Here is a 26,629-nt window from a genome sequence, read left to right on the forward strand (position 1 = left end):
TAATATTACTAATACTGCTATTATCACCTACTACTGCTTATACCACTACTACTGTTAATATTACTACTACTGTTAATACTACTATTGTTAATATTACTACTACTGTTAATACTACTACTAATGTTAATATTACTACTACTGCTATTATCACCTACTACTGCTTATACCACTACTACTGTTAATATTACTACTACTGTTAATACTACTACTACTTTTAATATTATACTACTGCTATTATCACCTACTACTGCTTATACCACTACTACTGTTAATATTACTACTACTGTTAATACTATTACTACTGTTAATATTACTACTACTGCTATTATCACCTACTACTGCTAATACCACTACTACTGTTAATATTACTACTACTGCTATTGTTAATATTACTACTACTGTTAATATTACTACTACTGTTAATAATACTACTACTGTTAATATTACTACTACTGCTATTATCACCTACTACTGCTAATACCACTACTACTGTTAATATTACTACTACTGTTAATATTACTACTACTGCTAATACTACTACTACTGTTAATATTACTACTACTGCTAATACCACTACTACTGTTAATATTACTACTACTGTTTATATTATTACTACTGCTAAGACAACAAATACTGTTAATACTACTACTACTATTAATATTACTGCTACTGCTAATACTACTACTACTGTTAATATTACTACTGCTAAGACACAAAATACTGTTAATACTACTACTACTGTTAATATTACTACTACTGCTAATACTACTACTACTGTTAATATTACTACTACTGTTAATATTACTACTACTGCTAAGACAACAAATACTGTTAATATGATAAGCCAACAACTGTTAATATTACTACTACTGCTATTATCACATAATACTGCTAATACCACTACTACTGTTAATATTACTACTACTGTTAATATTACTACTACTGTTAATACTACTACTACTACTGTTAATATTACTACTACTGCTATTATCACCTACTACTGCTAATACCACTACTACTGTTAATATTACTACTACTGTTAATATTACTACTACTGCTAATACTACTACTACTGTTAATATTACTACTACTGCTAATACCACTACTACTGTTAATATTACTACTACTGTTTATATTATTACTACTGCTAGGACAACAAATACTGTTAATACTACTACTACTATTAATATTACTGCTACTGCTAATACTACTACTACTGTTAATATTACTACTGCTAAGACACAAAATACTGTTAATACTACTACTACTGTTAATATTACTACTACTGCTAATACTACTACTACTGTTAATATTACTACTACTGTTAATATTACTACTACTGCTAAGACAACAAATACTGTTAATATGATAAGCCAACAACTGTTAATATTACTACTACTGCTATTATCACATAATACTGCTAATACCACTACTACTGTTAATATTACTACTAGTGTTAATATTACTACAACTGTTATTATTACTTCTACTGCTAGAACTAATACTACTGCTCATACTACCATTACTGCTAATACTACTACTACTGCTATTACTACTCCAACCATGCAGATGGAACCCAAGAGCCTGATGTGCTCCAGATTTCTGCCTGTTAAGGCAGTGTTTGTTGCCACTAGGTGGCGCTGTGACACTTGCTCCTGGTGATGTTGGGACTCTGGAATTCATTGACTTTGAAAATCATGCGTGGTTCTCGTCCTGCTCGATGTGGAGAGTGTCCTGAGATCATTTTTGTTGTGATATGACAGTATGAACAGAATTGAACTGAATTATGCTCAGCATATAGCATTGGTATTAAGCAGAAGATGGTTCGATAAGTGACTACAGTTCATAATAATGAACTCATATTTCTTACCAGTGACTGCAGTGACGTGTCGTCCACTGCTTCTGACGCTCTCAAACACAGAGAAGAGAGTGAATGTGTATTTAGCTCCAGCAGTGAGAGATGAGACTGTGTGAGTGACTGGTCCATCTCCAGCTGGTGCAGTGATGTTTATCTCTGTACCATTAAAGTGGAGAATGAAGCTGACATTGATGTTGACTTTATTCCACTGCAGAGTGATACTGCTCTCATCTTGTCCTGTTGATCTGAAGCTTCCTGCGTTTGGAGGCGCTGAGAAAGAAAAAGAGAAGGGAATCCATTCATTCAACAAGATAGGTTCATAAAAAGCTGAAAAGCACTACGCACTCAGAATAGAGGGTAACTTGTAGTTCCTAAAGTCTCCAAAAGTAGAGCGGGTACCAGAGCTTTCAGCCATCAAGCACCTCTTCTGTTGAACCATCTTCTGGTTCTGGTTCGGGAGGCAGACACTGTTCTCACGTTTAAGAATAGGCTTCAAACTGTTCTCTTTGGTAACGCTTATAGTTAGGGCTGGCTCAGGTTTGCCTTGAACCAGCCCTTAGTTAAGCTGCTGTAGGCCTAGACTGCCGGGGATTTATAATGACACACTGAGTCTGTCTGTCTGTCTGTCTGTCTGTCTGTCTGTCTGTCTGTCTGTCTGTCTGTCTGTGTCTGTCTGTCTGTCTGTCTGTCTCTCTCTCTCTCATCTCGCAGGTCTCCCTGGACCGTGGTGGAACCTGATCCTAACTACTGTGGTCCTGTTGGACTCTTACTGCTAGTATTATTGAGGCGGATGACTACTGAGTAAAACCTCTGAGTAAATCTGCACCTCTACTGTTACTAACTCGACTGTTTCTGGGATTACTTCCGGGAGTCTGGCTGTACTTTCTGGTCCACAAGAGTTTACCAGAGTCCACCATGGTCCTGACCGATGCAGACTGCTACCTGGCCTGATGATGGAAACTCCGACTCTGATGCTGCTCAACATTGACTTCTTTCTGGTCTACTGAGACATGTTGGATGGAGAACCATCTAAACGTGGCTGTGCCTGCTACTATGGACTACTACTGTTAATATTACTACTACTGTTAATACTACTATTGTTAATATTACTACTACTGTTAATACTACTACTAATGTTAATATTACTAATACTGCTATTATCACCTACTACTGCTTATACCACTACTACTGTTAATATTACTACTACTGTTAATACTACTATTGTTAATATTACTACTACTGTTAATACTACTACTAATGTTAATATTACTACTACTGCTATTATCACCTACTACTGCTTATACCACTACTACTGTTAATATTACTACTACTGTTAATACTACTACTACTTTTAATATTATACTACTGCTATTATCACCTACTACTGCTTATACCACTACTACTGTTAATATTACTACTACTGTTAATACTATTACTACTGTTAATATTACTACTACTGCTATTATCACCTACTACTGCTAATACCACTACTACTGTTAATATTACTACTACTGCTATTGTTAATATTACTACTACTGTTAATATTACTACTACTGTTAATAATACTACTACTGTTAATATTACTACTACTGCTATTATCACCTACTACTGCTAATACCACTACTACTGTTAATATTACTACTACTGTTAATATTACTACTACTGCTAATACTACTACTACTGTTAATATTACTACTACTGCTAATACCACTACTACTGTTAATATTACTACTACTGTTTATATTATTACTACTGCTAAGACAACAAATACTGTTAATACTACTACTACTATTAATATTACTGCTACTGCTAATACTACTACTACTGTTAATATTACTACTGCTAAGACACAAAATACTGTTAATACTACTACTACTGTTAATATTACTACTACTGCTAATACTACTACTACTGTTAATATTACTACTACTGTTAATATTACTACTACTGCTAAGACAACAAATACTGTTAATATGATAAGCCAACAACTGTTAATATTACTACTACTGCTATTATCACATAATACTGCTAATACCACTACTACTGTTAATATTACTACTACTGTTAATATTACTACTACTGTTAATACTACTACTACTACTGTTAATATTACTACTACTGCTATTATCACCTACTACTGCTAATACCACTACTACTGTTAATATTACTACTACTGTTAATATTACTACTACTGCTAATACTACTACTACTGTTAATATTACTACTACTGCTAATACCACTACTACTGTTAATATTACTACTACTGTTTATATTATTACTACTGCTAGGACAACAAATACTGTTAATACTACTACTACTATTAATATTACTGCTACTGCTAATACTACTACTACTGTTAATATTACTACTGCTAAGACACAAAATACTGTTAATACTACTACTACTGTTAATATTACTACTACTGCTAATACTACTACTACTGTTAATATTACTACTACTGTTAATATTACTACTACTGCTAAGACAACAAATACTGTTAATATGATAAGCCAACAACTGTTAATATTACTACTACTGCTATTATCACATAATACTGCTAATACCACTACTACTGTTAATATTACTACTAGTGTTAATATTACTACAACTGTTATTATTACTTCTACTGCTAGAACTAATACTACTGCTCATACTACCATTACTGCTAATACTACTACTACTGCTATTACTACTCCAACCATGCAGATGGAACCCAAGAGCCTGATGTGCTCCAGATTTCTGCCTGTTAAGGCAGTGTTTGTTGCCACTAGGTGGCGCTGTGACACTTGCTCCTGGTGATGTTGGGACTCTGGAATTCATTGACTTTGAAAATCATGCGTGGTTCTCGTCCTGCTCGATGTGGAGAGTGTCCTGAGATCATTTTTGTTGTGATATGACAGTATGAACAGAATTGAACTGAATTATGCTCAGCATATAGCATTGGTATTAAGCAGAAGATGGTTCGATAAGTGACTACAGTTCATAATAATGAACTCATATTTCTTACCAGTGACTGCAGTGACGTGTCGTCCACTGCTTCTGACGCTCTCAAACACAGAGAAGAGAGTGAATGTGTATTTAGCTCCAGCAGTGAGAGATGAGACTGTGTGAGTGACTGGTCCATCTCCAGCTGGTGCAGTGATGTTTATCTCTGTACCATTAAAGTGGAGAATGAAGCTGACATTGATGTTGACTTTATTCCACTGCAGAGTGATACTGCTCTCATCTTGTCCTGTTGATCTGAAGCTTCCTGCGTTTGGAGGCGCTGAGAAAGAAAAAGAGAAGGGAATCCATTCATTCAACAAAATAGGTTCATAAAAAGCTGAAAAGCACTACGCACTCAGAATAAAGGGTAACTTGTAGTTCCTAAAGTCTCCAAAAGTAGAGCGGGTACCAGAGCTTTCAGCCATCAAGCACCTCTTCTGTTGAACCATCTTCTGGTTCTGGTTCGGGAGGCAGACACTGTTCTCACGTTTAAGAATAGGCTTCAAACTGTTCTCTTTGGTAACGCTTATAGTTAGGGCTGGCTCAGGTTTGCCTTGAACCAGCCCTTAGTTAAGCTGCTGTAGGCCTAGACTGCCGGGGATTTATAATGACACACTGAGTCTGTCTGTCTGTCTGTCTGTCTGTCTGTCTGTCTGTCTGTCTGTCTGTCTGTGTCTGTCTGTCTGTCTGTCTCTCTCTCTCTCTCTCTCTCTCTCTCATCTCGCAGGTCTCCCTGGACCGTGGTGGAACCTGATCCTAACTACTGTGGTCCTGTTGGACTCTTACTGCTAGTATTATTGAGGCGGCTGACTACTGAGTAAAACCTCTGAGTAAATCTGCATCTCTACTGTTACTAACTCGACTGTTTCTGGGATTACTCCCGGGAGTCTGGCTGTGCTTTCTGGTCCACAAGAGTCCACCAGAGTCCACCATGGTCTTGACCGATGGAGACTGCTATCTGGCCTGATGATGGAAACTCTGACTCTGATGCTGCTCAACATTGACTTCTTTCTGGTCTACTGAGACATGTTGGATGGAGAACCATCTAAACGTGGCTGTGCCTGCTACCATGGACTACTACTGTTAATATTACTACTACTGTTAATACTACTATTGTTAATATTACTACTACTGTTAATACTACTACTACTGTTAATACTACTACTACTGTTAATATTACTACTACTGTTAATACTACTACTACTACTGTTAATATTACTACTACTGTTAATACTACTACTACTGTTAATATTACTACTACTGTTAATACTACTATTGTTAATATTACTACTACTGTTAATACTACTACTACTACTGTTAATACTACTACTACTGTTAATATTACTACTACTGCTATTATCACCTACTACTGCTTATACCACTACTACTGTTAATATTACTACTACTGTTAATACTACTACTACTGTTAATATTACTTCTACTGCTATTATCACCTACTACTGCTAATACCACTACTACTGTTAATATTACTACTACTGTTAATATTACTACTACTGCTAATACTACTACTACTGTTAATATTACTACTACTGCTAATACCACTACTATTGTTAATATTACTACTACTGTTTATATTATTACTACGGCTAAGACAACAAATACTGTTAATACTACTACTACTATTAATATTACTGCTACTGCTAATACCACTACTACTGTTAATATTACTACTACTGTTAATACTACTATTGTTAATATTACTACTACTGTTAATATTACTACTACTGTTAATACTACTACTACTGTTAATATTACTACTACTGCTATTATCACCTACTACTGCTAATACCACTACTACTGTTAATATTACTACTACTGTTAATATTACTACTACTGCTATTATCACCTACTACTGCTAATACCACTACTACTGTTAATATTACTACTACTGTTAATATTACTACTACTGCTAATACCACTAATACTGTTAATACTACTACTACTGTTTATATGATTACTACTGCTAATACCACTACTACTGTTAATACTACTATTGTTAATATTACTACTACTGTTTATATTATTACTACTGCTAAGACAACAAATACTGTTAATGCTACTGTTAATATTACTACTACTGTTAATATTACTACTACTGTTAATACTACTACTACTGTTAATATTACTACTACTGCTATTATCACCTACTACTGCTAATACCACTACTACTGTTAATATTACTACTACTGTTAATATTACTACTACTGCTAATACCACTACTACTGTTAATACTACTACTACTGTTTATATTATTACTACTGCTAAGACAACAAATACTGTTAATGCTACTGTTAATATTACTACTACTGCTAATACTACTACTACTGTTAATATTACTACTACTGCTAAGACAACAAATACTGTTAATATTATTAGGCTACTACTGTTAATATTACTACTACTGCTATTATCACATACTACTGCTAATACCACTACTTCTGTTAAAATTACTACTAGTGTTAATATTACTACAACTGTTATTATTACTACTACTGTTAATATAACTACTACTGCTAGAACTAATACTACTGCTCATACTACCATTACTGCTAATACTACTCCAACCATGCAGATGGAACCCAAGAGCCTGATGTGCTCCAGATTTCTGCCTGTTAAGGCAGTGTTTGTTGCCACTAGGTGGCGCTGTGACACTTGCTCCTGGTGATGTTGGGACTCTGGAATTCATTGACTTTGAAAATCATGCGCGGGTCTCGCCCTGCTCGATGTGGAGAGTGTCCTGAGATCATTTTTGTTGTGATATGACAGTATGAACAGAATTTAACTGAATTATGCTCAGCATATAGCATTGGTATTAAGCAGAAGATGGTTCGATAAGTGACTACAGTTCATAATAATGAACTCATATTTCTTACCAGTGACTGCAGTGATATGTCGTCCACTGCTTCTGACGCTCTCAAACACAGAGAAGAGAGCAAATGTGTATTTAGCTCCAGCAGTGAGAGATGAGACTGTGTGAGTGACTGGTCCATCTCCAGCTGGTGCAGTGATGTTTATCTCTGTACCATTAAAGTGGAGAATGAAGCTGACATTGATGTTGACTTTATTCCACTGCAGAGTGATACTGCTCTCATCTTGTCCTGTTGATCTGAAGCTTCCTGCGTTTGGAGGCGCTGAGAAAGAAAAACAGAAGCTCATATATTTGTTAATATTAATTTCTTTAAAACTGACCTTTGTTCCTAACGTTTTTCTTGTGGTTCCAATTTGAGATCCAGAGGAATGAAATATGACAGCAGTCCAGCCTTAAAGAGAACTTGCAAAGCTTATACAGTCTGTGAGTAGAAATAAGATGAAATACTTGTTCTGTAACAGATGAATGGGAAGCTGAGGGAGCAGTTTTCATCTGACCACCGCCCTGAGTCACTGAACGCTGTGCTGACACATTCCTCCAGACCTGAGTTTGGTTGCCCATCGGCCCAGTGTCGAAATGGAGAGGAGCTCCCATCAGACCACACCTTCTCCCGGTGCAGACCAATCCACACAAAGTCTGTCGCCGCCAGGGTTGAGATCAGGAGATTTTCGGTCTGATTCCGTATGCTGAGGGAGAAGCAGCAGCATATGTTAGCATGGTGGACAGCTAAAACATCACTGATTAAAAACACATCTATACTATGTGCGCAACAGTCTTGACATTAAGAATGAATAATACATATCATTTATAGGTGAAACAATAAAAAAATGAGAAATGTGGAATTAAAGGTAAAAGTGTCATTAAAAAGGATAAGATAAAACCGCAGCATCCATAATGCATTCTCGTAATGAGATTCCAATCAACAGTATCAATCAACTTCATACAGCAGACTACTGGCTTTATGAGTGCATACTGACCTGGCAAGATCAACATAATTCTCCCTGCAGAATTTCTGAGCTTCAGTCCAATTTGTATATGTGTTGACCTTCACAAAGGTTGGTGTGTCATATAGTGTACCTGGAAATATATGGATGGACAGAAGTTATCAACAATGTCAGGGTGGAATCATAACATTCAGGGATTCAGTGGGATGAACTAGAAATACACAGAAGGCACGTTTTTTTCTGGAAATGTTACGTAGAGGATCTATTTGGCTCTTGCTGTGTTAGAAAACCCACCATTGTAGCACACGAAGCGTCGTTTGTAGCTGCACTCAGTGTCCAACCATTTGCCAGAGTATGGAGTCCCAGGTAGAAGGTCCACACAGTGCTGTTGTCCTCCGATGTTGTTGGGCTGACTGTGATACCAGTTCCTGAACTCTGTCTCTCCTTCAGCATAGAAGCTGCTGTCATTCAGGGACCATGTCCAGCTGTTCACCACATCGTCATGGAGACCTATCCAAGCCTTGCCTGTGCAACACATGTTCATGATGTAAAACAGCTGCACTCCAAAACTGTTTTCAATGATGAACAGACATGAAACGTAATCACTAAAATGATGTGTGTCCTCTAGTTATCATTGAGGGATTTTGTTCACATTCCACATTACCATATTTTCTAATTTGATCAATTAACAGTTAGTTGACCAAAAGCATGCCTGCCCGTTGTGGATGTGCAGTATATGGTTCTACACTATACACATGATGTCTATGATTCCACCATTGAGAACTTGCCTGTGTAGTTTGCTGCGGTGCTGGTGACTGCACTGAGGTCAGCTGTGCTGTCTGCGGTGGCCAGGTCAGTGTAGACATGTCTGCAGAAGCTCTGAGCTCTCGTCCAGTTCAGTGGAGTGTTCACAAAGTGGTACTGACGACTCTGGGCACAAACACTGAGCAGTGCTCCTAGAACAAAGCAGATTCTGTTTGTCATTAAAATGAGGATGTTGACTCCATAGAAGAGGCACTACACATCAGGTACATCACGTGAGAGTTGTGTAAACTCAAACAGTAGACAAAACATTAGGAGTTGTTTATACACTGGGTGGGGGTTCCCCTCATCTCTATGTGATCATATGGGGAGTGATCAAAGTTAAATATGTACCCTCCCTCCCACCAGTTCATTGACTGGCTTGTGCTGTAAGGAGTGACTTCTAACAGAATATTCAACGATCTAAGCCACTGAGGAGTGATCGGGAGAACTTGTTCTAGACGAATGTCCAATGTGCCTCATATCTTTGGATCCATTGATCTGCAGAGTAATATGCTCACCATTGTATTGTGCGCTCTAACACAGACAACACTGAACTTGAACCAACCAGACCTGCTGGATGTCTCATGTAATAGTCTGTCATTGAGGTTGAGCCAGATCAAGTTTCAGTCTGCCTCAATGAAGCGGTTCACTGTTCATCACTGATGACTAAAAGAGAACCAGTTCCACTACTGGGGGGAACTGAGCAGAACATGTGAGCTGGAAGAAAACAGCAGTCTGATTACATTTGAAGTGTTCAAAATGATCTCTTCTTTTTTTATTTTTTTTTAAGAATGGAAATGGAAATCCAGAGAAGACCATCTTTGTGTAGTCACTTTCTGAGCCTGGCACACAAGCCAACGCTGTTATACTTAAGTCAGTCGAATGATTTTTTTATTATGTGTGTGCGTGTGGACATCAGAAATGAAAATCAAGAATAATAGGGGATTATATCAAAAAACAAAGCAAAAACTAAATTAATTAATAAACAATTTTTAGAAAATAAATAATAAAATAAATAATAAAAACAGCTAAATAAATAGAAACCACCCTCAATTTAAATATATATGTGTATACACTATATTGCCAAAAGTATTCACTAACCCATCCAAATGATTGAAATCAGATGTTCAATCACTTCTATGGCCACAGGTGTATAAAAGCAGCACCTAGGCATGCAGATTGTTTCTACAAACATCTGTGAAAGTATGGGTCGCTCTCAGGAGCTCAGTGAATTCCAGCGTGGTCCTGTGATAGGATGCCACCTGTGCAACAAGTCCAGTCGTGAAATGTCCTCACTCCTAAATATTCCACAGTCAACTGTCAGTGGGATTATAAGTGGAAGTGATTGGGAACGACAGCAACTCAGCCAAGAAGTGGTCGACCACGTAAAATGATGGAGCGGGGTCAGCGGATGCTGAGGCACATAGTGCACAGAGGTCACCAACTTTCTGCAGAGTCAATCCCTACAGACCTCCAAACTTCATATGGCCTTCAGATTAGCTCAAGAACAGTGTAGAGAGCTTCATGGAATGGGTTTCCATGGCGATCAGATGCATCCAAGCCATACATCAGCAAGTGCAATGCAAAGAGTCGGATGCAGTGTAAAGCACGGAGCCACCGGACTCTAGAGCAGTGGAGATGTTCTCTGGAGGGACCAATAACGCTTCTCCATCTGGCAATCTGATGGACGAGTCTGGGTTTGGCGGTTGCCAGGACAACGGTACTTGTCTGACTGCATTGCTCCACGTGTAAAGTTTGGTGGAGGGGGTTTACGGTGTGGGGTATATTCTGTGTGTGTGTGTGTGTGTGTGTGTATATATATATGTATATATATATATAATATTTTTTCTTTGTTAAAAGGTTTTTGGGGTAGAGATGATCTGATTTAAAGGTAAGCTAATAGACGGAGCCGTATGCTTTACAGATTGTAAAGCCCCTTGAGGCAAAGACTTGACTGGAGTTGAATATGCTTTAAAATAAACAACTGATTAAATAAAAAAAAAAGAATTGTCGTCATTTCATACATTTTCTGTCCTATTTTCTCCACTCCACCTAATGTAGAAACACCTACGTGCAGCTCTGAGTGAAGACTGCTTCAGTTAAAAAGTCTGCCAGAATAATCAAACAAGAGGCACCAACCTGTGAGCAGAGACACGATCAGCCCGTAATCCATGAGTTCAATCTTTGGGGGGGGAAAAATGCACTTTAAGAGATAAATCATCTTAATTAATTCCTTCTCAAATGTGTAAATGTGTAAATGTGTATACGGATGCCATGATATAGTTGTTGATTCCACTCACCATAGAGTACTTGAACCTCCCTGTGTAGCGTGTGATCGAAGTGAAATTCCTGTTTTATGTCTATCGGGTCTCAGCTACTATGACAAAGACAACCTTGGTGGAGGAATCAGGAAGTAAAAGCTAAACCTGACAAATTACTGTCCATACATTTTCTTTGAAATGCACTGATTGAAAGGTATGCAGATGTGGGCAAACCCAACCTGTCTCATTCTGTGTGCTCATCCTTGTCTCCCCATGCTACACAGCACAGAGCTATTATATACAGCCTTTTGTCATTTACAACAACTGTTCTCACATTCATTATGTCATCGGTCTACTTTTATGGCATTTGAAAAAGTAATCCGACTACTGAGTACTCCTTTAAAAAGTAACTTAGTTAAGTTACTGACAACTTGATTTTAAAAGTTACTAAGTTAGATTACAAGTTACTTTATTAGTTACATTCAACAGCTGCCGACTACCGATTTTGCCAATACTCACTTTATCGACGTGCCTTTTTTAACAGTAACAACAATGTATCCACTGACATTTTAAGTTGCACTCGAAAACTATTTCCTGAATGAAGTAAAGTAAGTAAGTAACATTTATTTATAAAAGCACACTTATAACAGTTCACACTGACCAAAGTGCTGTACATAGTGCATTCAATAGGTAAACAATTTAAAATAACTGTGAATAATGAATAATGAATGAAAATACATGTGACCAAAATGAACATTCCCTCATTTACACGCTTTCTTTTCATCAAAAGAACTTCTTTGCTGCTGCATCTTGTTGACTTTTGTACATGATGTAGCAGAAGAACAGGACGAATAATGAATGAAAATACATGTTTATATATATATATATATATATATATATATGTATATATATATATGTATATATCCAGTATATATAAATAAAGACAGTCTTTCTTGACTTCACTGAACTTCAATCATCATCTTTTGCATATTGTAATGGCAGTAACATCATGAATGAACATTTTATGAATATTGAACCAGCATTAGAGCAGCAAGGATTGGTTTTATGAAACAAAAGAGCACAGTCCTCAAGTATGAGCGGCGTGATGACGAAGGGAGGGGGCGGGGCCAGCAAGCAGCGAGACATTTCTCCACTAAACACTCTCAAGAGAGACTTTATTCACACGCTGCGCCTTTTCACCGTCACCGGGCGGGACCTGCTCCTTTAATGTGGTTGTGCCATGCTGTGACTCTAAAGGTTTTTTCAAGTTTGACGTTGTATTCTTGAAAGTAGACAACACTTTGTTGTTAACGCAGAGTGTACAACGAACCTTTATGTTGCCATCTTTTGCTGAGAGCCATCTTTTCCCCCTCCATTGTTTACGTTTCTGCCGGTATAGCAACTACACGCGACCGTCCGTGAAGGTGTCGGCTAACATACGTCACCCCCGAGACACAAGAAGAAAGCAAATCTTTTTTTTTACTGACAAAAATACTAACGCCCCGTGTATTTGGATAAGTAACTTTAATCTGACTACTGGTTTGGCAATAGTAGCGCGTTAGACTACTCGTTACTGAAAAAAGTAGTCCAACTACAGTAACGTGGCATCACTGTTTTTGAGCAACTTCAAAATGTTTAAAATCACACCACAACTTAATAAGGAGAATCCCACTGTAGATATTGTTTTTGCAAATAATTAATGCTTTGTGGAAAAAATACAATAAAACTGTCTTCTATTGTTATATAATTAAATATTTAAAAATAAATCCAGCAAATTCCTGCTTACCTAAGTCCAAGTTGTTGTTCTCAATTTTCCCTTTAGGTAAAATAAAATCAGACCGAAATCTATCCTGCAAACCTCTATGTGCCCAAAAGGGCAGTCTGAATGAAATAAAGACTAAGCTGCTACTGACCTTATAAGTACTGTGCTAAGAGGAAGCAGCTGGTATTTTGCCTGACCCTGGAACAGATATGTGTGGTGTTGATTAATGAATCAAGGATGCTGTTATCGTGAACAAATGCTGTTTACTTCCAGTAGGCAAACAGTCCAGCAACATGGGATCAGCACTAGTCTAATCTACTTACAACAGTGCCACTTAGTGGTATAAAGTAGCAGGCATCTGGATGACAGAACATACCATGCACGTGGGATTTTTTGCCATCAGACATTACATTTACAGTTTAGCTCAACTGTTAAAGTCGCATTGGTAGGTAGCAGGGCGACAGAGCTTTAGGGGTGCTGAACCAAAAAAGTGTTCCCTTTTCTTTTTTTAAACAAAAACTGTACATTTAACGTTCTTTTGGACCATCATTCTGACCCGGTGGGTTGGTAGTGAGTGGTTGTGTGGAGATAATGAGGTGAGTGACTCTAATCTGTTGTATTTTCTTTGTTAAAATATTAAGTTTAAAGTTAACCATAAGTAGGCTACTGTCTATGATTATTTGACCATGTTTAAGCTTGTCAAACACCGACTAAAGCATCCCAATCACAAGGTAGAAGACTTGAAACTAGACATTTAGACCTTAAACTCATGTTTATAATGTTTACTAAGATAATAAATCAAGTTAGAAAGATAAGTTCTTTGGAGGTTGCCCCCTGCGACGAGCAAATCTGACACTCTACTGCTTCTTGTGGTCATGCCTGGAACTGCAGTTTGTCCACTTTCTTTTTCTGTTCTTTACCCTCTTTATTTGGCTGCTGAAGCTCTTTTCCTCAGAGCAGGCTCCACTATCTCAGAGGGGACTCCTGTCTCTGGTCATTCTGAAAAAACAAAAATAAAATAAGGTCTTTTACCATAATATTACTTCAGATGCGTTCTTTTATTCATTTTTTTAAAGAAAAGACAAAGAGGGGACTTGGATCCTTCTGTGACATCAACCTATCAAAGAGGGGACTTCCATATCCTGCATTGGAGCTGTGTCCACCCACTATTTCACCTAATGATAGTTTGTTTACTAAAGAGATTTTCATTGTTTCTCTGAAGTTGATCATTAACTTTGATGTTATCTTTATTTAAACATTTCTCTGGAAAATGGAGAATACATTTTACCTGTAAATCAGAAGTAATTTGCATATTAGTATAAACAACTTAATTTAATTAAAGTTACATTTTAGAGAGCAATTAAACCAGGACACTAATTTTGAGGGGAATGCATATTCATCTACTAAATAATGCTGTATTATATTGTTTAAACCTGATTTGTCATTCTGTTTTAATATCAACATGTTAAGGCTTGGCTCTCGTGGCTGGCTTAGCCATTTACCAGATCTTCTCTGGATTAAAATGAGGAGCCAAGCACAATGAAAAGAAGTAAAAAAGTACATCCAATAAAGGATAAAAACCATCAGGATGAAGTTGAGAGGAAAAAGAATATAGTTTCCTTTCATTTTTAATTAATTGCTTAGAATAGATCTATTATAAACATCCCCAGGAATCCCCTATTAGCAAGTATTTTATGGCACAAGTTCCCTCTTGGAAAGCATGGAGCAAGTGAATTGTCTCTTCAAATATAGTTTTCTTTTAAAACAATACATTAAGCTCAATTTTAGTGGATTTCCCAGGTTAAAGCTTCAGTCTTTTTGAAAGTGACGGAGTACAGGGAAGGAGGAAAAAAACAATGATTGTTTAAAATGTAAAAAAAACCCCGAACAACCTGGTTTAAATTAAAATAAAGATGATCAGTAGTGAGATTGTTGTTTTCATGTTTAAGCACTAGCCTTTTTCACAGTCGCCGCATTATCTCCAAAGTGGCGGTTCGCCAATTCTCTGCCATCGTTTGTTCAGCCAGCGCTGCGGATCCAAAAGAGTTGTTAATCTAAACATGTACATGCTGACTGTTTTAATCATATGGATGCAGCTTTAATGTGTTGTGATTGAGATCCTGACCCACAAACATCCTGGAAAGTGACAAAGTTACGTGTTTTGCGTGTGTGATTGCTCCTAGTGCGGTTGTTCATCCTCACAGCCTCATGTTTGTACTTATGTTATCACATTACGTTTATGTAGGTTACGTTTATGTAGGTTACGTTTACGTAAATTACTTACGTCTGGTCACAATAGGGTTGACTTTCACTTTTTTTTTCTCTCTTCAACAACCGACCTGACTCACTCCTTAAGCATCGACATTACTATCTAACAAGCAAGAGCATTGATTGATCTCGTATTTATTCATCTATCACTGTGTATTAGAGTTGTTTCTGTCAGTCCTACAGTACAAGTGGGGACCTCCTAATAAAATGTTACTTGTGTTTACATGCTCTAGATTATACAGTCCCGACAAAATCTTGAATTGCAGGAAGCTCTGCAAGAGAAATGCCTATCCTCTTAAGATGAGGCACAGATCATATAGTTGTCTTAGTTTAAAAAGTTAGGCACTACATTCTCAGAATGGAGTCACCTGCAGTTTGACCTAGAACCATCATCTTTTAAAGTTTTAAGGACCTTTAAATAGGGCTTTTTTGGCTTTCAGTTAATCATTGAAAAATGAATGCAACATTTGAAGTGTGCCTTTATACAAACTAAGTCTCCGTTCCAGGCTTGTGTTGCTGAATTAGATCAGATAGCACCAGTCTTGGTGTTTTTTTTAAATATAGGTTGTATTGAATGTTATAATAAATAATGCACGACCTCTTATAAAGGAAAACACGTTTTATTTTTGGTGGTCCAGCAGCAACGTTACAGGACATGGTCTTGAAGAATCTTCACAATGTCACCTAAAAATATATCATTTCCCTTCGGGGTTAAATGAACACCATCTCTAACAAATAGCCCAGGCTTATCAAACAGTATGTTTGGGTGATGAACTATCCTCCCATTAATGCACAGCATAAAGGTAGCCATCACACTGTTCATAAACTTTCGCACCTTTTCCATTTTTCCTGGGGGGCCATACCGCCAGTGGCACCTCTGATTGATGGAAGACAGAATAATCTTCATCATGGGAAACTGTTGGTGGAGGTCATGCAGGTTAGCCTTCATTGCTTTGAGAAGCTGCACACTTTTGACACATCCAAGGTCATTGCCCCCACAGTGAATCACCAGCACATCTGGTGCACTTCTCCTTTTAAGGCACTGGTGGAAGAAGGGTAGGAGGTCATGCCAACACATGCCTCCCCTGCCAAACCACTGGACATGGGCAGACACACCAAGATTGGTCCCCATGCTCTCCAGTGCTCGCTGTTCACCACGTCGGACATAACTGTCACCTACAATCCATACTCTGCATCCTGCTGAAAGAAAAGAAAAGTACCACATGAATTAGAGATGTTCCGATACCATTTTTCCCTCGCGATACCGATTCCGATACTTGTGCTGTGGGTATCGGCCGAGTACGGATACAGATCATACTACGCCTGCATGACTGTGATATGATCATCATTGTGGTAAGGCTTGGCTCAGGTTAGACCCTTGGTAAAACATGAATGAATACAGCAAATGGAAGCTTGAAATGGAAAATTCATTTTAAATAGAACAGTATAAAAGAGTAGTGCGACAGCAACTTAACTAAATAAACTGAACTGACCGGCGGCCCACGATGTCATGTTGACGGCCCTCGGCCCATGCATGTGGGGGGGGGGGGGGGGGGGGGGGGGGTACTAAATTTGTGTCTCAGATGTCACTTTGGCACTATTCGGTGGGTAACCTAACCAATACGCCGCCATACGCACTGAAACGGTGCCTGCTGAAGTCAAGTGCACAAGTGCGCCATCTGAGGCAGCCACAGAACCAATTATTACGGCCCACCTCTTCCCTGTATTTAGCTATGCGCGAGTTTGCGAGAGTGGAAGACGGCAATGGACAAACCAAAGCGTAAACTTAAAGGTGGAGCTGAAAAGCTAAGGGCCAAAAGGCTCAAAAATCTAGCCGCAGACGCCGGAAAATGTGCTAAAATAACTGACATGTTCAGTGGAGGTGCTTCGGGAGCCCCCTCCACCTCAGGTGAATCAAGCACCACCAGCACCAGTGGACAGGGCGAGGGGGCTAGCTGCAGCGATCCACCCATGGAGACAGCACAGATGGTGGAAGATGAACAGGGAGGAGGAGATGATGAGTCCGAACCCGAGGGTCCTGGACTGAGTGAGCCGCTGCCGGTGCACCAGGTAAGCAGCTATTAATGTGTCTCGAGGAGATGTGTCTCGAAAGAAGCACAGAAAATAAAAGCGAGAGCAACAAAAAAGCAAAATGGGGAGTAGTCTATAAAATTGCATTTTTAAAACTTGGCATATTTTGGAGATATCCTACAGTGTTCTTAATATGGGTAATTTAAAGATATTAAAATGACTTAATGGAGATGAATACAGTATAACTTATTTGGATATTTCCAAATAAAATATAACATTTAAGCATTAATGTTACTACAAATAAATATACATTTGGATATTTAGTTTAAGTATTGTATTATTTGTAATTAATAATTGATCCCTCTGTTCTTTTCTAGTCAAGCCAGACTGTTGAGGCAGATGTTGACTACTTTTGCCGTCCAGACCGTGCTACACTGCAAACTTTTTTGAACCACCATCCAAAGCAAGATGCTCCAAACCCAATAGGAAAGGTCTTCACAAACAAAGAAGGTACAAGCAGGAAGTGGCTGACATACTGTGATCAACGTCCTGCTTTATTTTGTTTTGTATGCTTGGCCTTTAGCAAGCCCTCTGATAACAGTGTATTCATTGCTGGAATGTCTGACTCGAGACATGCTCACCAGAGAGCAGAAGAGCATGAAAAAAGCATGGCACATAGAGCTTGTGCTGAAGCTTATTTTCTAAACTGCTCAAAATCTGACATAAACAGCCTGCTTAGAGGAAGACAGCTAACTGCTCATAGAGAGCAGATCAAGAAGAGACGGCAGGTGTTAGACTGTGTGGTGGAAGTGGTCAGAGTGATTGGAAAGAGGGGCCTAAGCTACAGGCACGAAGACAATGAGGCTGCTTATAGTCTAGAGGACAGCAGCCTTGATCATGGCAACTTTTTGGAGATGATACTTTTGCTGGGGAAATATGATGTGGCATTGAAAGAACATCTCAGTGACATAATTCATAAAAGCAAAAAGCTCCATGAATCTGCATCAGGCTCAAGAGGCAGGGGTTCCCTTGTCACTCTGCTGTCTAAATCGACTGTCAACTCAGTGATTGACACAATCCTTAAGATGATCAAAGACAACATCGGCACGGAAATTCAAAAAGCCGGCATGTTTACTGTACAACTGGACACAACACAGGATATCACAGCACAAGACCAGTGCTCAGTTGTGCTTCGGTACGTCACTGATACTGTACACGAGAGGCTTGTTGCTGTGGTAAGGTGCAGTTCATCCACAGGAGAGGCCTTTGTTCAGTTGTTGAGTGATGTGCTTGATGGTCTGAACTCAGACAAAAGCCTCTGCATTGGAAATGCCACAGATGGAGCTGCCAACATGTAGGGACGATACAGAGGCTTCTCTTCACTCTTGTCATCACAATCTCCTCACCATGTCCATGTGTGGTGCTACTCTCATGTGCTCAATCTCGTTCTTTCTGACACCACTGAAATTGTGATAGAGAGTGGATCTCTTTTTCATCTCCTGAATGACATCGCTGTGTTCATCCGAGAATCTCATCAGAGAATGAACGTATGGGAGAAGGAAAGCCACAGCAGCAGGCACAAGCGCATAGGACCCATTGGAGAGACACGCTGGTGGGCAAAGCATGATGCCTTAAAGAAAGTGTTTGGCTCATTTGGGAAACCGCAGGACTGTCTCTACATTGATGTTCTGTGCACCCTTTCAGCCATTCAAGACCAGACGACAGTGAAGTCAAATGTAAGATCCAAAGCAAGGGGATACAAAGATGGCCTTCTCAGACACGAGACCATCCTGACCGCGCAATTATTCTTGCGGATATTTGAGAAGACCACCCCACTATCCAAATACCTCCAAACAGGCGGGATGGACATCCTCTCTGCCCACAGGATGGTGATGTCCACACACGAGGCCCTTAAGGAGATGGGAAGAGATTTCCAGACAGTCAAGGATGCAACAGAGAGTTTTGTGAAGTGGGCAAATGACAAGCTGGAGGAGCAGGATGAGGAGATGGGCATGGAGGTGGAGGTTTCACTACCGCAGTGGAGGCCAAAGAAGAAGAAGTCCATGCCAGGAGAGATGGCCCAGGATGAAACTTCCAATGACCCAAGCAAGACGTATGAGGTTAAAGTCCATAACCAAATTATGGACACCGTTATTGAGGCCACGCAAAGACGATTCCTCGATAACGGCAATCTGTATGCGGACCTCTCAATTCTTGACCCCCGAAACTTCCCAGATATCAAAACCAGTGGTCTTCCTGAGTCTGCACTGAAAGACCTAAGCAGATGTCTCATCAAATTTAACAATTGGGCAACCATATCAAATTTACATTCTGAACTTGAAAGCTTGGCAAGCCAGTGGGACATGCTGAAGCGTCCACCACTAGATGAGTGTGGAGGAAGGACCTGGTGGAGACCCAGAGATGAAAATTGTCAGCAAAGCCTGTGCCTCATGTAAAAACTGCCCCCTGTGTTGCTACCAGATTCTCCTCAGATTCAACCTGCTCACAGACGCATACCCTCTTCTTTCTCTGTCCTACAAATATCTGCTGACACTCTCAGTGACACAGGTAGCCTGTGAAAGATCATTTTCAACTTTGAAATTCATCAAGAGCAGGCTGAGGAGCAGCTTATCTGCTGGTAAATTGGAGGCCTTCATGCTGATGTCCACAGAAAAGGACATCCTCATGGGATTGGACACAGACAGTGTCATAGACAGAGTGGCCGAAAAAAGTGAACTTCTTCGGAAGCTCCTACTCTACTAAAGTAAGACAATATTGTTAATATTAGTTTAGTTTTGTTTCTCTTCAAAATTACCTAAACTTGATAGTAAGGAATAAAAGGCATAACACTTTCATTGTTGATTGTCTTCTTTTTCCTTTTAGGAAGCCTGTGTCTCAGGTTGTGGCGACGACTTGCTTTCACAAAGTAAGTATTATAGTTATGGAAATGAATGTAATTGTTTGGCTTGAAATTTAAACTTTTTCCCTTTCCCCCCCTTTAACATGCATTACATCCTTTTCTGTTATTTACTGTTTTTAGGGTTCCATTTCAGGATTGTGAGATTGGATTGTGAGGATTGTTTTTGGAGATGGACAGACGTTTGGTTTCTGGGTAAGTGAGAAGAAATCAATCTGATTCAAACACAAACGCACACAAGCACACACACACACACACACACACACACACACACACACACACACACACACACACACACACACACACACACACACACACTAAATTTACTAGTGGGGGGTACTAAATTTGTGTCTCAGATGTCACTTTGGCACTATTCGGTGGGTAACCTAACCAATACGCCGCCATACGCACTGAAACGGTGCCTGCTGAAGTCAAGTGCACAAGTGCGCCATCTGAGGCAGCCACAGAACCAATTATTACGGCCCACCTCTTCCCTGTATTTAGCTATGCGCGAGTTTGCGAGAGTGGAAGACGGCAATGGACAAACCAAAGCGTAAACTTAAAGGTGGAGCTGAAAAGCTAAGGGCCAAAAGGCTCAAAAATCTAGCCGCAGACGCCGGAAAATGTGCTAAAATAACTGACATGTTCAGTGGAGGTGCTTCGGGAGCCCCCTCCACCTCAGGTGAATCAAGCACCACCAGCACCAGTGGACAGGGCGAGGGGGCTAGCTGCAGCGATCCACCCATGGAGACAGCACAGATGGTGGAAGATGAACAGGGAGGAGGAGATGATGAGTCCGAACCCGAGGGTCCTGGACTGAGTGAGCCGCTGCCGGTGCACCAGGTAAGCAGCTATTAATGTGTCTCGAGGAGATGTGTCTCGAAAGAAGCACAGAAAATAAAAGCGAGAGCAACAAAAAAGCAAAATGGGGAGTAGTCTATAAAATTGCATTTTTAAAACTTGGCATATTTTGGAGATATCCTACAGTGTTCTTAATATGGGTAATTTAAAGATATTAAAATGACTTAATGGAGATGAATACAGTATAACTTATTTGGATATTTCCAAATAAAATATAACATTTAAGCATTAATGTTAATACAAATAAATATACATTTGGATATTTAGTTTAAGTATTGTATTATTTGTAATTAATAATTGATCCCTCTGTTCTTTTCTAGTCAAGCCAGACTGTTGAGGCAGATGTTGACTACTTTTGCCGTCCAGACCGTGCTACACTGCAAACTTTTTTGAACCACCATCCAAAGCAAGATGCTCCAAACCCAATAGGAAAGGTCTTCACAAACAAAGAAGGTACAAGCAGGAAGTGGCTGACATACTGTGATCAACGTCCTGCTTTATTTTGTTTTGTATGCTTGGCCTTTAGCAAGCCCTCTGATAACAGTGTATTCATTACTGGAATGTCTGACTCGAGACATGCTCACCAGAGAGCAGAAGAGCATGAAAAAAGCATGGCACATAGAGCTTGTGCTGAAGCTTATTTTCTAAACTGCTCAAAATCTGACATAAACAGCCTGCTTAGAGGAAGACAGCTAACTGCTCATAGAGAGCAGATCAAGAAGAGACGGCAGGTGTTAGACTGTGTGGTGGAAGTGGTCAGAGTGATTGGAAAGAGGGGCCTAAGCTACAGGCACGAAGACAATGAGGCTGCTTATAGTCTAGAGGACAGCAGCCTTGATCATGGCAACTTTTTGGAGATGATACTTTTGCTGGGGAAATATGATGTGGCATTGAAAGAACATCTCAGTGACATAATTCATAAAAGCAAAAAGCTCCATGAATCTGCATCAGGCTCAAGAGGCAGGGGTTCCCTTGTCACTCTGCTGTCTAAATCGACTGTCAACTCAGTGATTGACACAATCCTTAAGATGATCAAAGACAACATCGGCACGGAAATTCAAAAAGCCGGCATGTTTACTGTACAACTGGACACAACACAGGATATCACAGCACAAGACCAGTGCTCAGTTGTGCTTCGGTACGTCACTGATACTGTACACGAGAGGCTTGTTGCTGTGGTAAGGTGCAGTTCATCCACAGGAGAGGCCTTTGTTCAGTTGTTGAGTGATGTGCTTGATGGTCTGAACTCAGACAAAAGCCTCTGCATTGGAAATGCCACAGATGGAGCTGCCAACATGCAGGGACGATACAGAGGCTTCTCTTCACTCTTGTCATCACAATCTCCTCACCATGTCCATGTGTGGTGCTACTCTCATGTGCTCAATCTCGTTCTTTCTGACACCACTGAAATTGTGATAGAGAGTGGATCTCTTTTTCATCTCCTGAATGACATCGCTGTGTTCATCCGAGAATCTCATCAGAGAATGAACGTATGGGAGAAGGAAAGCCACAGCAGCAGGCACAAGCGCATAGGACCCATTGGAGAGACACGCTGGTGGGCAAAGCATGATGCCTTAAAGAAAGTGTTTGGCTCATTTGGGAAACCGCAGGACTGTCTCTACATTGATGTTCTGTGCACCCTTTCAGCCATTCAAGACCAGACGACAGTGAAGTCAAATGTAAGATCCAAAGCAAGGGGATACAAAGATGGCCTTCTCAGACACGAGACCATCCTGACCGCGCAATTATTCTTGCGGATATTTGAGAAGACCACCCCACTATCCAAATACCTCCAAACAGGCGGGATGGACATCCTCTCTGCCCACAGGATGGTGATGTCCACACACGAGGCCCTTAAGGAGATGGGAAGAGATTTCCAGACAGTCAAGGATGCAACAGAGAGTTTTGTGAAGTGGGCAAATGACAAGCTGGAGGAGCAGGATGAGGAGATGGGCATGGAGGTGGAGGTTTCACTACCGCAGAGGAGGCCAAAGAAGAAGAAGTCCATGCCAGGAGAGATGGCCCAGGATGAAACTTCCAATGACCCAAGCAAGACGTATGAGGTTAAAGTCCATAACCAAATTATGGACACCGTTATTGAGGCCACGCAAAGACGATTCCTCGATAACGGCAATCTGTATGCGGACCTCTCAATTCTTGACCCCCGAAACTTCCCAGATATCAAAACCAGTGGTCTTCCTGAGTCTGCACTGAAAGACCTAAGCAGATGTCTCATCAAATTTAACAATTGGGCAACCATATCAAATTTACATTCTGAACTTGAAAGCTTGGCAAGCCAGTGGGACATGCTGAAGCGTCCACCACTAGATGAGTGTGGAGGAAGGACCTGGTGGAGACCCAGAGATGAAAATTGTCAGCAAAGCCTGTGCCTCATGTAAAAACTGCCCCCTGTGTTGCTACCAGATTCTCCTCAGATTCAACCTGCTCACAGACGCATACCCTCTTCTTTCTCTGTCCTACAAATATCTGCTGACACTCTCAGTGACACAGGTAGCCTGTGAAAGATCATTTTCAACTTTGAAATTCATCAAGAGCAGGCTGAGGAGCAGCTTATCTGCTGGTAAATTGGAGGCCTTCATGCTGATGTCCACAGAAAAGGACATCCTCATGGGATTGGACACAGACAGTGTCATAGACAGAGTGGCCGAAAAAAGTGAACTTCTTCGGAAGCTCCTACTCTACTAAAGTAAGACAATATTGTTAATATTAGTTTAGTTTTGTTTCTCTTCAAAATTACCTAAACTTGATAGTAAGGAATAAAAGGCATAACACTTTCATTGTTGATTGTCTTCTTTTTCCTTTTAGGAAGCCTGTGTCTCAGGTTGTGGCGACGACTTGCTTTCACAAAGTAAGTATTATAGTTATGGAAATGAATGTAATTGTTTGGCTTGAAATTTAAACTTTTTCCCTTTCCCCCCCTTTAACATGCATTACATCCTTTTCTGTTATTTACTGTTTTTAGGGTTCCATTTCAGGATTGTGAGATTGGATTGTGAGGATTGTTTTTGGAGATGGACAGACGTTTGGTTTCTGGGTAAGTGAGAAGAAATCAATCTGATTCAAACACAAACGCACACAAGCACACACACACACACACACACACACACACACACACACATGTAATGTATTCAAGTCTCACTTCTCTGTGTCTTCCTCTTTATGAAATCCTGTCCCTCTAGGGCTTCACATGTACATAGTTCTTACTGGATTGACAGGGTTTGTGAGCGTTGGTTCCGGTGAAGTCAGCTATTCACCAAGTGAGTAAACATTTACACCTCACCAGAACATAATAAACGTGTTGCAAACCAGATTTTTTATGAGCTTGTATGTGCTTAACATCAAAGTGTGCATGCAACCCCCTCCTCTTCTCTATCTGTGTGTGTGTGTGTGTGTGTGTGTGTGTGTGTGTGTGTGTGTGTGTGTGTCTATCTGTAGGTTTCATGAGTGTTTGATGGACTGTAGTCGGTGTAGACAGACAAGGCTATGCACCAAGTGAGTAAACATATAAACATATAGACATTACCACAACATAAAAGTGTTACAAATCTGATGTTGTATGTGCCTAACATCAGAGTGGGTATGTCGGTCTGAGCCAAAAAATGCCCGGGCCGTTTTGTTCTCCCAGTCCAGCCCTGCTGATGCCAGCATTTTCACTAACATCAATAAGGAATCAGATCTCATTTTTTCACTGAAAACATCTGTTCTCTATGGCTCCTTCTCTCTTAACATGACCATCTGTTATAATAACATGACTTATTCCTTCAACGCCCAAGTTCATTACACCACTCTATACTGGATAGTAAATTAGATTAGCAAATGTTTTTTTCAGATGAACACAGTAACAATTTGTTTGCTCTGTAGTACATTAGCTAACTCTTACTTTACTGAAACTTAAAAACATTTCTTGTAATTCATGCATTCCATAACAAGACATATTCACAACAATAATGTGCATTCACATACCTTTCTCTTGGAGTGGACATTTACGGATTAAGTGTTGTTTTAGATGAACAAAGCGAGCTACTGACTTGACTTTTCTGAAAGAAACAGGAGGTGGGTAGAATTTTACCAATGGGGAAAACTTTAATAGCAGCATGTGTAGAATAATTGGAGACTAGGAGTTCTATGATATTAAAGACAACAGATATTTTGAATTGTACACATTAGAAAGTGTCAATTCGTGCAGAAAAAAACATTTGCCATTTACCTCATAATGTAGGAAAGGTTTTCTGTCTCCAAATCTGTGATGAGAAACACTTCCAGTAGGCACCGAATACTCCTATGGAACTACTGTAAAGAACACAGAATACATACAGAATCCCGAGCAGATATCTGGACAGTGATTGGTTCCCGAGGTTGAGGGACGCAAGTGTGTGCTGACACAGTGATGCAAATGATCCTGAAAAGATATCAGGACAGTGATTGGTTCCCTTGGACTTGATGCAAATGTTCACCTTTGTTTGCAAAACAAGGTCATGTAAGTTCAAGTAGACCACAAACATATGTTGTTGTAACTCTCAAATTGAAGTCACATGTCACTCATTAAATTAAAGTCTTCATTAGAATGCAACTGCTTCTGAAATGTTGTTGTCTTACAGTGTATCTCTTACTTTTTTCATATATATATATGAAATAACACATGATTATGAAGTATATGTTGATGCAATTACCTGTATTTGTTCAGAAAGAGGCACAATGTTTTAATGGCTGGTGTATCTAATACATTGGGAGGGCAAACAACACCACTTGGCCTTCATTCAGATGCTTAATGAGAGCTATATGGCAACAGCAGACAGATGTAGCCAATGTTCAAATGTAGGATACCCATTATCACCTGCACATGAAGACAATGGGAAGGATTGCTTTTCCAAAAATGGACCAGACGGCCACTCCTAGCCCATTAAGTGTTCACTTCATATGTAAATGTGGCACATTCCACAGGCAACACAACTTGGCCTTCATTCAGATGCCAAATGAGAGCTATATGACCCTTTATATGAGACTATAAGAGACTGCATTTCCATAGC

At 39.6% G+C, this 26,629-nt stretch overlaps 1 protein-coding gene and 1 long non-coding RNA gene across 2 annotated transcripts in view; both read right to left on the reverse strand.

The window, feature by feature from the left end:
• Positions 1 to 8,020, reverse strand: part of LOC311009476 (tenascin-like) — a gene marked incomplete at both ends in the record, with an annotated part of 30,270 nt that extends 22,250 nt beyond the window's left edge. The window contains 3 exons of the mRNA XM_084003674.1: positions 1,871 to 2,128; positions 4,866 to 5,123; positions 7,738 to 8,020. Of these exons, the coding sequence (XP_083859800.1) occupies positions 1,871 to 2,128; positions 4,866 to 5,123; positions 7,738 to 8,020 (799 nt within the window). The remainder of the gene's footprint in view (positions 1 to 1,870; positions 2,129 to 4,865; positions 5,124 to 7,737) is intronic.
• An 8,340-nt stretch (positions 8,021 to 16,360) lies between these two features.
• On the reverse strand, positions 16,361 to 25,970 carry LOC311008788. Its single transcript, XR_014596559.1, has 3 exons — positions 25,810 to 25,970; positions 25,566 to 25,639; positions 16,361 to 16,972 (listed from the first exon to the last, which is right to left on the reverse strand). It is a non-coding gene; the product is annotated as an uncharacterized lncRNA (long non-coding RNA).
• Between the last annotated feature and the right edge of the window lie 659 nt (positions 25,971 to 26,629).

Source organism: Eutrigla gurnardus (genome assembly GCF_963514095.1).
Source record: "Eutrigla gurnardus genome assembly, chromosome: 23".
Taxonomy (NCBI): Eukaryota; Metazoa; Chordata; class Actinopteri; order Perciformes; family Triglidae; genus Eutrigla; species Eutrigla gurnardus.